The following is a 17633-nucleotide window of genomic DNA, read 5'->3' on the forward strand; positions in this document are numbered from 1 at the left end:
CGATGGGAAAAATCCTCTTGTCCTGTGCAGCGGAGCGGGACTCTGAGCAAGATGGTACAAATTTCACAGCCGTATATGGCAGCTTTTTTTCAAAAATCATGAAACAGAAAACAGGAAGTGGTCAAGATCTTACTTTTAGTAATATAGATAACTGGGGGAGTAGAAGGAACATCTACACTTTCAGTTATTTGAATTAGATGAATAAATTAGTGCAATTATTCTGGAGATCAGGCAGCCCCCGTTAATATACAAATGACCTAGAATGTGGAACAATAGAACACAGGTATGTGTTCAGCCCACAATGTTTGCACCGAACACGATGTCAAGTTGAACTGATCTCATCTCTCTGTACATGATGGACATTCCTCGATTCCATGAACTTCCATGTGCCTGTTTAAAAACCTCTTAAACACCACTATAATATTTCCCTCCACCACCACCTCGAGCGATACGTTCCAGGTCTATGTAAAAAAAGTTGCCCTGCACATCTAATTAAACTTTCCACCTCTCACCTTATAGCTACGCCCTATAATGTTACACATTTCCACCCTTGGAAAAAGGTTCTGAGTGTCTACCCTATCTCTGCCTCTCATCTATATTACTAAATCTCTGTTCTTGACCGCTTTTGGCCTTCTGTGCTGCGATTTCCGAGAAAACGCCGCAAACTACGGCCGTCATTTTTGGCCACCTCGCTCAGAGCCCCCCTCCGCCGCATGTGTGCCGAGGATTTTTCCCATCGATGGAAAATGACAGAGATATTAATGTTTTTACAAAATTACACACTCTCTCTCTCTCTCTCTCTCTCTCTCTCTCTCTCGCTCTCTCTCTCTCTCTCTCTCTCTCTCTCTCTCGCTCTCGCTCTCGCTCTCGCTCTCGCTCTCTCTCTCTCGCGTTATGGGGTAAAAGGAGCAAATTAATATTATTAATATAATGTCAAGGGGGATAATTAGCGAGAGTGCGGGGGGGAGGGGGGATAGTTAGTGTGTGTGATGCTGCATGCCGCCTCCCCCCCCCCACAACCGCACGTTGGGGGAACAGACCCAACGGTCTGCACTTGGTCTAGTAATTTTATAAACTTCTCTGAAATCCACCCTCAATCTCCAACGTTCCAGAGAAAACAGTCCAAGCCCATCCAACCTCTCCTTATAGTTGAAACCCTCTAATTTAGGCAGCATCTGGTAAACTTCTTCTACGCCCTCTCCAAAGACTCCACCCCCTTCATGTGATACGGTGGCGGAAACTGCATGCAATAATCCAAATGCGGCCTAACCAAAGTCTTACAGAGCTGCACCATGACTCCGTGACTCTTATATTCAATGCCCCTATCAATGAAGGCAAGCATACCATATGCCTTCTTCACCACTCTTATTACTTTTGCTGCCACTTTCTGAGAGCTATGAACTTGGACTCCAAGATCCCTCTGCACATCAATGCTGTTAAAGGTCTCGCCATTAACTGTATGATCTCCCCTTCATTCAATCTTCCACAGCGCAACACCTCACACTTGCTCGGGTTAAACTCCATCTGCCATTTATCTACCCATTTCTGTAGCTGATCCATATCCCTCTTTACCTTCTGAAAGCCTTCCTCACCATCAGCCACTCCTACTTTGGCGTTCCAGCAACCCTAGTCACCAACCCATCAAATGTTTACATTTATACCTCTGATGAAATTAGGAGAAATTAAACTCTGGTTAGATGATAATTATCTCACCAGTCAGAGCCAAGATTTCACTCGCAATGACTTTGTTTTCTGCGCCTGCACTATTACATCTACTGTTCCCACGGATGTTTCTTCAGCTTTTATTCAAGTTTCATAGACATAATGTCCCCTGATGAAGTCATTAGGAGGCATAATGTCAGCTTTACTGATTAAAATATTGGTCCTGAAGGAAACATTAACTTCTCCTGCTAGTCCACAAACTGTTATGAAGAGGCTGTTTGTGCCACCTCTCTTTGGCTACTATTTACCTGCACACTTTACTGGATCCCATTCTTCCCAGACTCCCAACACTCTCCATTTTTGTTTCTGTTCACCCAATTCTGTCTATGATCCCTTTTGCAAATTCCCTTTTGATTTTCTTTTTCCTCACTATTCTCAATGGATCAATTCAGCTGAATTAAAATCTCCCCACCTAACCCTGGCCTTTTACCATGGATTGGGAACATGACTAACTTTTAGAAACATTTAAATGCTGCTAATGCAAAAGTATGCAGCCCATAATTTCAGTGAATGTTGCCTACTCAGTTCCCTGGTAGGTCAAAGATTTTTCTTAATCGTGCAGATTTGACATTTATTTACAATGTTTTATGACTTGTGGATGTCCTAATGCATTTGACAGTGACAGTCAAAGTTGAAATGCATTTTCTGTTGTAAGATAGAGAAGCAGGCAAACAAATGTAGCATGCTTACACAGACATGTTCACAGAGAAATATGATTTTGATAGACAATATATCCAAAATATGGCATGTGCATGTTGGTACATTAGGCACCATAGATTAGTTGAGAGATACAGCACGGACACCACCGAGTCGACACCGACCAGTGATCCCCGGACCTTAACACACACACACACACACACACACACACACACACACACACACACACACACACACACACACACACACACACACACACACACACACACACACACACACACACACACACACACACACACACACACACACACACACACACACACACACACACACACACACACACACACACACACACACACACACAGGCCAATTTTTACATTTATACCAAGCCAATTAACCTACAAACCTGTACATCTTTGGAGTGTAGGAGGAAACTGAACATCTCAGAGAAAAACCCACGCAGGTCACGGGGAGAACGTACAAACTCTATACAGACAGCATCTGTGGTCAGGATCGAACCCAGGTCTCTGGCGCTGTAAGGCCATATGGCAAAAGCCTTCTTAAAGCATCAGAGATAATGCTTTGCCACCGTGCCGCATTATCCTATTTGTTCAGGCATTCAGCAAAGTCACCATCTATTAACTGTATTCAGATGACGTCGTGTGGATTTGATGATACCCTATCATTTTGGAGATGTATGGTTCAACTAATGCCATTGCTTACCTTCACAAGGGTGAATGTGCATTTTCCAGCAGCAATGATCACTTCTCACCCATCTCCAAATAGAGGTCGGGGTGAATCATTCAGGGCCAAATGTACATTTAAAGCATGGAAGCACTTGGAGAACGACACAAAGCTGGTGTAACTCACCTGGTCAGACAGCATCTCTGGAGAGAAGGAATGTGTGACATTTCAGGTTGATACCCTTCTTCAGCATCTGCAGTTCCTTCCTGCAGAACTTGGAAAACGTGCTCCTCAGAGTTCTTTGCTCAAAATATTGAACCCCTCTGATCAAAATTAACTTAGTCCATAATCTAAGTTATTCATTAGATTAGAACCACTGAGAAGGGACATCAGTAAAATGTGGATTGGCCGGGAACAGAAATCAAAGATAGTTGAATAGTTGGCGCAAATCAACTCCTACCTCGACAAAAACCTGGACCCACTGCAGTTCGCTTTCCTCCACAACAGATGAGCGGTGTATGCAATCTCGCTGGCCCTCAACTCCGCTCTGGACCACTTGGACAACAAAAACTCATATGTCAGGCTGTTATTGATTACAGCTCGGCATTTAATACAATCATCCCCTCCAAGCTGGTTACCAAACTCGCAGAACTGGGTCTCTGCGCATCCCTCTGCAACTGGATCCTCGACTTCCTCATTCAAAGACCACAGTCTGTTCGTATTGGTGGAAATGTGTCAGACTCGATAACAATCAGCACGGGAGCACCTCAAGGCTGCATGCTCAGCCTCCCTGCTGTACTCACTCTATATTCATGGCTGCGTAGTCGGTCATAGTGCGAACTCCATCATCAAGTTCGCTGATGACACCACTGTTGTGGGACGTATCACTGATGGGGATGAGTCAGAGTATAGAAGAGAGATCGAGCGACTGTCCATATGGTGCCAGCACAATAACCTGGCCCTCAAAATCAGGAAAACCAAGGAACTGATTGTGGACTTTGGAAGAGGTAGGATGGGTTCCACAGTCCTGTTTATATAAACAGGTCGATGGTTGAAAGGGTCAAGAGCTTCAAATTCCTGGGCATGCACATCTCTGAAGATCTTTCCTGGTCCGAGAACACTGAAGCAATTGTTAAGAAAACACATCAGCGCCTCTACTTCCTGAGAAGATTACGGAGAGTCGGTTTGTCAAGGAGGACTCTCACTAACTTCTACAGGTGCACAATAGAGAGCATGCTGACTGGTTGCATCGTGGCTTGGTTCGGCAACTTGAGCGCCCTGGAGAGGAAAAGACTACAAAAAGTAGTAAACACTGCCCAGTCCATCATCGGCTCTGACCTCCCTTCCATCAAGGGGATCTATCGCAGTCGCTGCCTCAAAAAGGCTGGCAGTATCATCAAGGACCCACACCATCCTGGCCACACACTCATCACCCTGCTACCTACAGGTAGAAGGTACAGGAACCTGAAGACTGCAACAACCAGGTTCAGGAATAGCTACTTCCCCACAGCCATCAGGCTGTTAAATTTGGCTCAGACAAAACTCTGAACATTAATTGCCCATTCTCTGTTATTTGCACTTCATCAGTTTATTTATTCATGTGTGTATATATTTATATAATGGTATATGGACACACGGATCTGTTTTATAGTCATGCCGACTATGTTCTGTTGTGCTGAAGCAAAGCATTGTCATTGTCCTATCAGGGATACATGACAATAAACTCTCTTGAATCTTGAATCTAGAATCTCCTAAAGAAAATTGAATAGAATTGCAGAAATGTCCAACTAGCATGGACGTTTCCACTCTGCAGACATAGGTGATTCAAGGAAATTCAGGGACAATTGAATGGAAAAAGGTGAAAGACCTTTTAGTTAGTGATGGGAGGTAGAAAGGAGAAGTTCACAGGTTCTAGGATCAGAATTAGGCCATTCGGCCCATCGCGTCCACTCCGCCATTCAATCACGGCTGATCTATCTCTCCCTCCTAACCCCATTCTCCTGCCTACCTTCTCCCCATAACCCCTGACACCCACCACAATATTCAACAATCTATCCCTCTCTGCCTTAAATACATCCACTCTCGTATTACCTTTTCTTCCAATTTTTGAGTACTCTGAAATTGCTTTTTGCATTAAATTCACCTCTCTGCGAAATGTTCACATCGACATCCATCCCAGCACCATTCTAAAGGTGTCATTATGAACGACAGACTTGAATCCAATACTCTTCTGGCACTGGAGTTGACAATCACCATTTATTGTTTGAGATTCATATTTAGTGCATGAATTTTAAAATGAAAAGAACCATAAGACATGGGAGCAGAATTTGGCCCATTGAGCCATTTGATCATTGCTGATCTATTTTTCCCTCTCAACCCCATTCTCCTGCCTTGTCCCCATAACCTTTGATGGCCTTATTAATTAACAACCTGGCAATCTTCACTTTTAAGATAGCCCACTGACTTGGCCTCCACAACCATCTGTGGAAATGAATTCCACAGATTCACCACCCTCTGGTTAAGGAAATGCCTTAACGGTCATGGTGGTGCAGCAGTAGAATTGCTGCCTTACAGCGAATGCAGCACCGGACACCGGGGTTCGATCCCGATTACCGATGTTGTCTGTACGGAGTTTGTACGTTTTCCCCGTGACCTGTGTGGGTTTTCTCCGAGATCTTTGGTTTCCTCCCACACTCCAAAGAAGTACAGGTTTGTAGGTTGATTGGCTTGGTAAATGTTTTTTTTTAAATTGTCCCTCGTAGGTTAATATGAGGGGATCGCTGGTCGGCATGGGCCGAAGGGCCTGTTTCCACGTTGTATCTCTAAATTAAACTAAATCTAAATCTCCATTCTAAAGTTACATCCTTTTATTCTGAAAATGTGCCTTCTGGTCCTAAACTCACTAGTGGAAATATCCTCTCTGCATCCACTCTATCAAGACCTTTCATTACTTCATAATGGCTAAATTTGATAATAGCCAAAACCTACACCAAAATATGCGGTAACCAAAAATCAAAAACCTCCAGATTCTAAAAATCTAAGCTTAAAGCAAAAAGTGCAGAGATGAGGGATTAATGTTAACCTGGGTCACTCATCAAAAGGCTTCATAATCTGCAAACTATTTCTAGCACTTTCTGTTTAAGGTTCAGTCTCACCCTTGACTTTACCATCGAATGTAATAATTTGCCATCAAATTCTACTATTTCTGAACTCATTTGAAGATGTCTGTGTGTCAGTTATACGAGTGATTTAGTGCTAACCTTAATAAAATGCCAAATGACCCTTCCTGACATTTTTCAATATTGTATCTTAGCTTTGTGAGATTCTGCAATTAAATGTCATGCAGAAAGGCTGCAAACAGACCCTGGGGTCAATGTGAATTTTCTGCTAACAATGCAATCTCTGGATGTCATTAAATAATAATATTCAATGCACCAGAAGCAAACTTCCATATGGATCATGTGCAGGAAGGGATTGCAGATGCTGGTTTAAACCAAAGATAGACTCTAAATGCTGGTGTAATATTTGTAATGATCTGACTGTGCAGTGTTAATATGAACATAGACACAAAATACTGGAGTAACTCAGCGGGACAGGCGGCATCACTGGAGAGAAGGAATGGGTGATGTTTTCGGGTCGAGACCCTTCTTCATAATGTGATTCAGGGGAAAGGGAAACGAGAGATATAGATGGTGATATGGAGAGGTATATAAAACAAATGAATGAAAGAGATGCATAAAATAAAGTGATGTTGATCAAGACAAGGTGCAGCCCACAATTGGCCATTGTTGGATGTCGGTTAGGTGATAATGAATTATAGCGACAGTGAATCTAGCAGGATGACTAGGGTGGGGGAGTGCCATATGGATTAGTTAGTTTATCTTCATAGAAGATGGCTAATGGTATAGGGGGTAAACAAAACCATAATGGGCCAGTCCCACTTACGCAACTTTTTCGGCGACTGCCGGCACACGTCATAGGCCGCTGCAGGTCGCCAAAAATGTTCAACATGTTGAAAATCCAGCGCCGACCAGAACAAGTTACGACTCTTTGGGTGACTACTCACGACCATACAGGCTTCACCCCACGACATGTCGCCAGGGTGTCGCCTGTATGGTCGTGAGTAGTCTCCTTAGTCACCCAAAGAGTCGTAGCGTATTTCTGGTCGCCGCTGGATTTTCAACATGTTGAACATTTTCGGCAACCTGCAACGAACCATGACGGGTGCCGTAGTCACCGAAAAAGTGGCATAAGTGGGACAGGCCCATAGGAAGAACAACAAGAAGAAGCATTTGTGCCTCGTATGTTACAAACTATCCTAAGGTGCTTCTCAACAGAGATATCGGGAAGATTTTGACACCGATCAACATAAGGAAATATCGGGAGAATTGTCAAAGCTTGGACAAAGAGGTAGGTTTTAAGATTGTCTAGCTCCTAAATGAAATTGACTTAGACAGAGACATGTGAGAAGAGAAATCTCTTACTCAGGCCTTAAGAATTGACAACAGTTTATCGAGGAAGTTGTATTGGGTTGATGGCATGGGGAGATTTAAAACAAGGATCAGGAAAAAGGTGAATGAGACATGCTGTGAAATGTGAGGAGAAAAGCAGGCCATAAAGCTGTGAAATAGCTTTATCGGGATAACACTATGGTGCTATTTGACATTTATGACATCAAATCTGTTTCAAAATTGCTCATAGGGCACTTAAAGAGATGTTTTCACTTGCTAATCAACAGAGTTATGGTAAGAAAAATATCAGTGTATATATTTGGCAGAGATAGATCGTTTCTTGATTAGTACAGGTGTCAGAAGGTTATGGGGAGAAGGCAGGAGAAGGGGGTTAGGAGGGAGAGATAGATCAGCCGTGATTGAATGGCGGAGTAGACTTGATGGGCCGAATGGCCTAATTCTGCTCCTATCATTTATGACCTTATGACCTAAGAATCTAAGACAGTGGCTTTCATTGACGCAGTGTAAAATATTTATGTTCATCCATAACTGGATGTTCGATAAACAATATAACTAATCAGAGACTCTGATAGAATTGAGAGATATGGTACACCAGCGTGCATGGGAAGCTGAGATTGTAATCTTGGAAGAAAGCAGAATTGAAGGGCCCAGAAACAGTGGAGGCAATTCTGAATATTATCCCACCACCAAACTCATATTGGTTTATTATTGTCAAATGTGTGTCTAGTCAAAGGGCACAGTGAGTGAAAACTAATTACTGGGCAGTATTACACCTTATCTTACAGTTCGGTTTATTGTCACGTGTACCGAGGTACAGTGAAAAGCTATTGTTGCGTGCTATCCGGTCAGCGGAAAGACAACACATGATTACAATCGAGCTATTTACATTGTACAGATACATGATAAGATAATGACGTTTAGTGCAAGGTAAAGCCAGTAAAGTCTGATCAAGGATACTCACCAATGAGGTTGATAGTAGTTCAGCACTGCACTCTAGTTGTGGTAGGATGATTCAGTTGCCTGATAACAGCTGGGACGAAACTGTCCCTGAATCTGGAGGTGTTCATCTCAGGCATCTGTCCCATGCCTTGAGTCTGCTCTCTTGCAGCCATGCTAAACACTTGCATCACAACAGCACTGATTGAGCTTGAACCTCTCAATACTCACAATTAAAAATGAGACCTGCTGGAAACATCACAAACAAAAGTTTATAGAGACACAAGGAATTGCAGATGCTGGACTCCTGAGCACAAAGTGCTGGAGTCTCTCAGCAGGCTAGGCAGCATCTGTACAGGAAATGGACATGTGATTATAGTGCAATCAGTCTGAAGAAGGGTCCCACCCCAAAATGTCATCTGTCAATTCCCTCCACAAATGCTGACCAATGTGCTGAGTTACTCCAGTGTGTTTTGTGCGTTAACCTTTCAGTTCTAGAATATGAATTTCAGTTTATCTTTCCCCAGATGCTGCTTAATCTGTTGAGTGTTCCCAGCATCTTCTATAGTTTTTTAATTTCTGGCCCATTGCAGATACTTGTTACTTGCCAGCTGGGGCTATATGTAGAACAAGACCAGGATGTTATCAGGGGATAAGTAGAAAGAAAGATAGCTCTGTGTGGTAGATTCAGAGGCCCAGCTTCAGATAATAATAATAATAATAATAACAATAATAATAATAATAATAATAATAATAATAATAATAATAATAATAATAATAATAATAATAATAATAATAATAATAATAATAATAATAATGATAATAATAATACTAATAATAATAATAATAATACTAATAATAATAATAATAATAATAATAATAATAATAATAATAATAATAATAATAATAATAATAATAATAATAATAATAATAATAACAATATATCTTTATTGTCATTGTACAAAAACAATGAAATTAAGATTGCAACTTCCATATCGATGCTATAAAATAAATAAATAAGGTAAAAGTACAAATAGGCCCATGTACACTGAGGTTAAAGATTACAGCTGCTGTCATTGTGTTGAGATACGTCAGTTGTGCCAGTTGATTATGGGGGCAAAGACAGATTCTGGGGGGCACTTAGCAGACTGATTCAGTGCTGTTGTAGCTCTAGGGGGAAAAAGCAATTTCTCAGTCTGGAGGTGCGGGCGTAATAGGCCTTATAACGTCTGCCAGATGGAAGAAGCTCAAACTGACGGTGGCATAGGTGTGTGGGGCCTTACAGATGCTGATGGCTTTTCTGAGGCAGCGGGCGTTGTAGATGGCCTCCAGAGCTGGGAGCTGTATCCCAATGATCTTCTGTGCTCTGGAGACGACCCGCTGAAGAGCTCTCCTATCCGCTGCTGTGCAACTAAGATACCACACAGAGATGTTTGGATGCTCTCTGTGGTGCAGCGGTAGAAAGTCACCAGCATCTGTTGGGGCAGACCAGCTTTTTTCAGCATCTTCAGGAAAAATGCCGTTACTGTGCTTTATTGACCAGTGCTGTGGTGTTACTGGTCGTCTGAAATGTGTGTGCCCAGAAACCTGAAGCTGGACACTCTCTCCACTCTGTCCCCGTTGATGAAGACTGGAGCGTACTCATCAACTTGTGACCTTAAGTTGATGATCAGCTCCTTGTCATGTCAACGGCCTTCTGACACCCTGTGCTACTCATGCTATCACAGGCCCTTTCAACCATTCCTTAAATCGTCAGCCATCAACAGATATTTAAATAATTAAATACTTAAACACATATATCTGAAAGATATTAATTGCAACCACTTATATTAAGTAAAATAAAGAAAATAATTTTATTTAACATTTAATTCAATATTTAATACAATTATCTTTCCAGGTTAGCAATCCGGTTCATGTAGGTGAAGTTATGCTATAGTACAAACCATACCTGAAGTATAGATGATAGGTCAGGTTCAAAGTGTTTCCTGCCCTTAACTCTGCAAGTTCTGGGCCTTGTTCCTGGACTCTCTGCTGAATTTGAAATGCAGTAAGAGGTCAGGCACAGTGTCATTCAACTTCATTCACTCAGACTGAAGAAGGGCCTCGACCTGAAACATCACATAGAAACATAGAAAATAGGTGCAGGAGTAGGCCATTCGGCCCTTCGAGCCTGCACCGCCATTCAATATGATCATGGCTGATCATCCAACTCAGTATCCTGTACCTGCCTTCTCACCATACCCCCTGATCCCTTTAGCCACAAGGGCCACATCTAACTCCCTCTTAAATATAGCCAATGAACTGGTCTCAACTACCTTCTGTGGCAGAGAATTCCACAGATTCACTACTCTCTGTGTGAAAAATGTTTTTCTCATCTCGGTCCTAAAAGATTTCCCCCTTATCCTTAAACTGTGACCCCTTGTTCTGGACTTCCCCAACATCGGGAACAATCTTCCTGCATCTAGCCTGTCCAACCCCTTAAGAATTTTGTAAGTTTCTATAAGATCCCCTCTCAATCTTCTAAATTCTATAAGCCGAGTCTATCCAGTCTTTCTTCATATGAAAGTCCTGACATCACAGGAATTAGTCTGGTGAACCTTCTCTGTACTCCCTCTATGGCAAGAATGTCTTTCCTCAGGTTAGGAGATCAAAACTGTACGCAATACTCCAGGTGTGGTCTCACCAAGACCCTGTACAACTGCAGTAGAACCTCCCTGCTCCTATACTCAAATCCTTTTGTTATGAATGCTAACATACCATTCGCTCTCTTCACTGCCTGCTGAACCTGCATGCCTACTTTCAATGATTGGTGTACCACGATACCCAGGTCTCGTTGCATCTCCCCTTTTCCTAATCGGCCACCATTCAGATAATAGTCTACTTTCCTGTTTTTGCCACCAAAGTGGATACCTCACATGTATCCACATTATACAGCATCTGCCATGCATTTGCACCTTGCAGCCTCCTAGCATCCTCCTCACAGCTAACACTGCCCCCCAGCTTTGTGTCATCCGCAAACTTGTAGATGTTGCATTCAATTCCCTCATCCAAATCATTAATATATATTGTAAATAGCTGGGGTCCCAGCACTGAGCCTTGCGGTACCCCACTAGTCACTGCCTGCCATTGTGAATAGGACCCGTTTACTCCTACTCTTTGTGGCCAGTTCTCTAGCCACATCAATACTGAACCCCCAATACCGTGTGCTTTAAGTTTGTATACTAATCTCTTATGTGGAACCTTGTCGAAAGCCTTCTGAAAGTCCGGATATAACATATTCACTGGTTCTCCCTTACGCACTCTACTAGTTACATCCTTAAAAAAATTATATAAGATTCGTCAGACATGATTTATCTTTCATAAATCCATGCTGACTTTTCCCAATGATTTCACCACTTTCCAAATGTGCTGCTATCCCATCTTTAATAACTGACTCTAGCAGTTTCCCCACTACCGATATTAGACTAACTGGTCTGTAATTCCCCGTTTTCTCTCTCCCTCCCTTTTAAAAAAGTTGGGTTACATTAGCTACCCTCCAATCCTCAGGAACTACTCCAAAATCTAAAGAGTTTTGAAAAATTATCACTAATGCATCCACTATTTCTGGGGCTACTTCCTTAAGTACTGTGGGATGCAGCCTATCTGGCCCTGGGGATTTATCGGCCTTTAATCCATTCAATTTACCTAACACCACTTCCCAGCTAACCTGGATTTCACTCAGTTCCTCCATCTCATTTGACCCCCGGTCCCCTGCTATTTCCGGCAGATTATTTAAGTCTTCCTTAGTGAAGACAGAACCAAAGTAGTTATTCAATTGGTCTGCCATGCCCTTGTTCCCCATTATCAATTCACCTGTTTCTGACTGCAAGGGACCTACATTTGTTTTAACTAATCTTCTTCACTTCACATATCTATTAAAACTGTTGCAGTCAGTTTTTATGTTCCCTGCCAGTTTTCTTTCACAATCTATTTTCCCTTTGCTCATTAAGTCCTTTGTCCTCCACTGCTGGACTCTGAATTTCTCCCAGTCCTCTGGTAGGCTGCTTTTTCTGGCTAATTTGTATGCTTCATGTTTTGTTTTGATACTATCCCTGATTTCCCTTGTTATCCACGGATGCACTACCTTCCCTGATTTATTCTTTTGCCAAACTGGGATGAACAATTGTTGTAGTTCATAAATGAAGTATTTAAATGCCTACCATTGCATATCCACCATCAACCCTTTAAGAATCAATTGCCAGTCTATCTTTGCCAATTCACGTCTCATAACCTCAAATTCGTAAAAGCTATCACCGAATCCTTCTCTCCAGAGATGCTGCCTGTCCCGTTGAGTTTCCAAGAAAGTTTAGGCAATAGAGGGATCTGGATCACATGCAAGCAGAGGAAATTAGTTCAACCAGGCATCTTGTTTGGCGTGGACATTGTTGGTCAAGGAACCTGTTTCGTGTGCTGTACTGTTCTATGCTCTTACCCCAGGAGCTGGTGCAGAAGAAACTTCTCATAAGAAATACAATTACTTTCATTGTATGTAATCAAACCCTACTATCCCCATCAGCCCTAAACCTGCACAATAAAGTGCAGCTGCTTCTCTCATTGTCTGGTTATTCCTGATTCAATCGGTTTGCAAAATTATCTTTCTGTGGGACTTCCTGGATGATAGCTTTTACGAATTTGTCAAGTTCAGCTTGATATTATTACTGAATGCCTATCACCAGGTGACTTTTTCATGAGAATTGCACAGTTTGCTATAAATAAGTAAGCAGGTGGTTTGACGCACTTGGCTTGTGGGTTTCCATTTAATACTAAGGCACGTCTAAGGAGACGGACACCTCACTCCAAGGTTTTTGCGGAGATGTCACTCGCTTAAAATGTTTTAAGTAAGAACAGCTTCCACTTATATACCGTCTTCAACTTAGCAAAAGCTTCCCATGACCCTTCAGGGAATGTATAAAACTGCAATAATCTGTTACCTAGCTACATGAGAGGATGATCAAAAAGCTTAGAAAAAGAGAGGTTTTCAAAAGCATCATGAAGTGTGAAGAGTGCTAAATGTTCACAAGGTTTAGGGCGGGGACTTCAGAGACTTGGAGCTGAAAGATGCATTACATTTGATGTTGAGATTGAGGCCAAAATTAGAAGGCTGCGCAGGAGTTGTAGGGCAGGAGGTATTTTGACAAGTTGATCAGCCCATGGAGGTGTTTGAAAATGCAGTACACGTTCGTTATTACACATTTATAATGGATTAAAGTACTGTGGAAGCTATTGAAATTGACAAGGCATTAACATTGACAAGCGATTGCTTTGATCAGCACTTAACATTACACAATGTAACAAACAGCCTTTAGTATTTTTATCATGCAGTAACAAAAATACATTTTTAGCTATTAAAAATAACTTTATATATTCGGACACCGAGACGCCCTGAACGTTGGTCACGAATCTGGGTCTCTCTGCAACTGGATTCTCGACATCCTGATCAATGGACCACAGTCTGTATGAATTGGCAGCAACACTTCCTCCTCGATAATCATCAGCACAGAGGCACCTCAAGGCTGTGTGATCAGCCCCCTGCTTTTCTCACTCTATATTTACAACTGTGTAGCCGCACACAGTGCAAACCCCATCTTCAAGTTTGTGGATGACACCACCATCGTTGGATAAATTGCAGAGTCAGAGCAATGGGGTAATTTGATCGACTGATCAAATGGTGCCAGAGCAATAGACTATAGACAATAGACAAGAGGTGCAGAAGTAGGCCATTCGGCCCTTTGAGCCAGCACCGCCATTCAATGTGATCATGGCTGATCATCCCCAATCAGTACCCCTAATTGTCCCCTTATCCCCTGACTCCGCTATTTTTAAGAACCTTATCTAGCTCCCTCTTGAAAGCATCCAGAGAACCTGCCTCCACCGCCCTCTGAGGCAGAGAATTCCACAGACTTACCACTCTCTGTGAGAAAAGGTGTTTCCTCGTCTCCGTTCTAAATGGCTTGCTCCTTATTCTTAAACTGTAGCCCCTGGTTCTGGACACCTCCAACATCGGGAACATGTTTCCTGCCTCTTGCGTGTCCAAGCCCTTAACAATCTTATATGTTTCAATGAGATAGCCTCTCATCCTTCTAAACTCCAACCCAACTGCTCCATTCTCTCAGCATATGACAGTCCCACCATCCCGGGAATTAACCTTGTAAACCTACGCTGCACTCCCTCAATAGCAAGAATATCCTTCCTCAAATTAGGGGACCAAAACTGCACACAATATTCCCGGTGTGGTATCACTAGGGTTCTGTACAACTGCAGAAGGACCTCTTTTCTCCTAGGTTTGATTCCTCTTGTCATAAAGGCCAACATGCGATTTGCTTTCTTCACTGCCTGCTGCACCTGCAACAACCTTAATGTCAGTAAGATCAAGGAACTGATTGTGGACTTTGGATGAGGAAGGTCGACGATTCACAATGTTGTTTCCAACGGTGTTGGAGAGAGTCAGAAGCTTCAAATTCCTGTGTGTGTATGTCTGTGAAGATCTGTCCTGGACCCAGCACACTGATGCAATCATGAACTTCTACAGGTGGAGAGCATATTAATTGGTTGCATCACAGCCTGGTTCAGTGATTCAAATGCCCAGGAAGGAAGAAGACTGCAAAAAGTGGTGAACACTGCCCAGTCCATCACAGATTATGACCACCCCACCATCGATGGGATTTACCAGAGTCGCTGCCTCAAAAAGGCAGCCAGCATCATCAGAGACCCACACCATCCTGCTCACACACTCATTTCACCCCTGCCATTGGGAAGAAGGTACAGAAGTCTGAAAACTGTAATGTCCAGGTTCAGGAACAGTTTTGTCCCTGCAACCATCAGGCTATTAAACAATACAACCTCCAAATAGGCTTCAAACCATAGATTGGGAGTATTATTTTTTTACTTTGCACTATTATTGCCTATTTACTTGTCTGTTTTGTGTATATATACTGAACTTATGGGTTTATTATGGGTTTTACAGAGTACTCTGCGGTGCTACGGCAAGTACAAATTCCACACATCCCCCACCCTATTTCCTTCGCTCCATAGATGCTGCTGCACCCGCTGAGTTTCTCCAGCAATTTTGTGTACCTTCGATCTTCCAGCATCTGCAGTTCCTTCTTGAACACGAATTCCATTGTTCTGTTTTGTGACATAGGACAATAAAATGCTCTGACCCTTGAGCAGGACAGGGTTCCCTCACCCCACCACCCCAATGGTCCAGACCTCCCATTTAGCTCTCAAATTCTGAATGTGGGAACCAGCAGCAGAGGCAGGGATTTTTGTTGACCCCCAGCTGCATTGGACAAGGAGCTGCGGAGCGGCCTTCTTGCGCCGCGGTGCTCCGTGTGGTGACGGAGGTCTCACTGGGCTCTCAGTGTCAGGGCACCACGGTTTTGACCCAGTAATGCAAATTGGGGGGAAATCCCTCACTCAGTTATAGCGGACAATCAGCAAAAACAGAACACATCCCCCACCCAATTTGGTCTACTATGGTAAAGGTTCACTGTGGTAATACAAAAATACTGAATTGTCCCTTAATGATTTATTTGATGTTTCGTTGCCGTAGAGTGGATGGGATATTGCACTAAATCTCTGTATAAAATGAGGTGGTTGTTTCAAATGACCGGTGAACAAGATTTAGATGTTGAATGTCCTAAAATATTTAGATATTGAATGCTCATTTGCAATGAACAGCCTGCATTGTTACAAACTTAGCCTTGTTGGACTGTAATTAGTAAGGTTGCCTTGAATGAGGATGATCCAAAAGATTTAAAAGACTGTATTCAGTTCCATGTGATTCTTCCAAGACAATTCTGCCTAAATCAGCATGAAGTCTAATCGTTCCCTTATCCGTTTTGGTTCCAATCTGAGACTCACAAGATGAAATATGATCAAAATGCCTCTGTCTTAAAACTGAAAAGGACTTAGTTTCTGAATGGCACCATCAAACTGGCTTACTCCAGAATGCATATTATTTTCAACCAGAATGGATTTACAATTCACTGTGACATTTATGCGCTCTTTGTGAAGAGCCCCATTGCTGTGAGCACTCAACCATGCCAATGGCAGTAGGAAGGCTTTGTGGAAGCAATAGGCAAATTAATATAAATTGAAGGGTGTTTGGGACTAAAGAATGGACAAATAACAAGGCTGAAAATAATTATTTTGTATTCAAGAGAAACTCGACTTATCAGGAATTCACTGCATATGTATATTTTTCTCTGATGTGAATCCTAAGTTATATTTAATATTTGTAAAATACAAATCTATCTTTCAGCTCCATGTGGAAGTCGATCCACAGGTTTGGATGGTACAGTGCTGTCTCCAAACTATCCTAGAAATTATAGTACTGGACACAATTGTGTTTATTCCATCACAGTCTCCAGAGAGTTTGGTGAGTGAAATTTAACCAAATTACTTTAGGTATTCATTGTATTATGTTATCAATGGTATATATTTTATTTGGCATAGAAATTTTGCATGACTGCGCATAAGTAGAGGAATATTAATCACAGTCAGTCTCTGAGTAGATTGAAAAACATAGGAACTAGTCCAAAAGGTTAGTTTAATAGCTATAGAACATTTTTTTCTTTACCATGTTCAAATGCCATTATACTTTTGTTCTATTTCTTAGATTTTCATTTTATATATATATATATATATATATATATATATATATATGTGTATAAGTTTAATACCATTACATGTTCCATACATACGTATAACTGATAGCTAGTCAATTTAGTAAGAGCCATGATATACATTAAAAATATTATGCTCTATCAATTCACAAGGAGTTGAAACCTCAGCTTAAAATATATTTAAGGGAAAGCAATTTTTTTTTCTGCAACTGAATTTCAAATTTCTATGGAAGAAGAAACCGCAGATGCTGGTTTAAACTGAAGGTAGGCACAAAATGCTGGAGGAACTCAGGCAGCATGGAAGGAATGCGTGACATTTCTGAAGAAGGGTCTCAGCCCGAAACGTCACCCGTTCCTTCTCTGCAGAGATGCTGCCTGTCCCACTGAGTAACTCCAGCATTATGTGTCTACCTTCGATTTAAACCAGCATCTGCAGTTGTTTCCTACACCTGATATTTGTGGTGTTGATTTTTATATCTCATTTCTCATCTCATTT

The 17633-nt window shown here is 42.0% G+C and overlaps 1 protein-coding gene across 1 annotated transcript in view; it reads left to right on the top strand.

Annotated features, from left to right (window-relative positions):
* The window catches only part of csmd3 (CUB and Sushi multiple domains 3), a 751933-nt gene that overhangs the window by 482614 nt on the left and 251686 nt on the right, over positions 1-17633 (top strand). Inside the window, 1 exon segment of the mRNA XM_033020379.1 lies at positions 16774-16890. Within this exon segment, the coding sequence (XP_032876270.1) occupies positions 16774-16890 (117 nt within the window).

Source organism: Amblyraja radiata, chromosome 4, assembly GCF_010909765.2.
Source record: "Amblyraja radiata isolate CabotCenter1 chromosome 4, sAmbRad1.1.pri, whole genome shotgun sequence".
NCBI classification, from domain to species: domain Eukaryota; kingdom Metazoa; phylum Chordata; class Chondrichthyes; order Rajiformes; family Rajidae; genus Amblyraja; species Amblyraja radiata.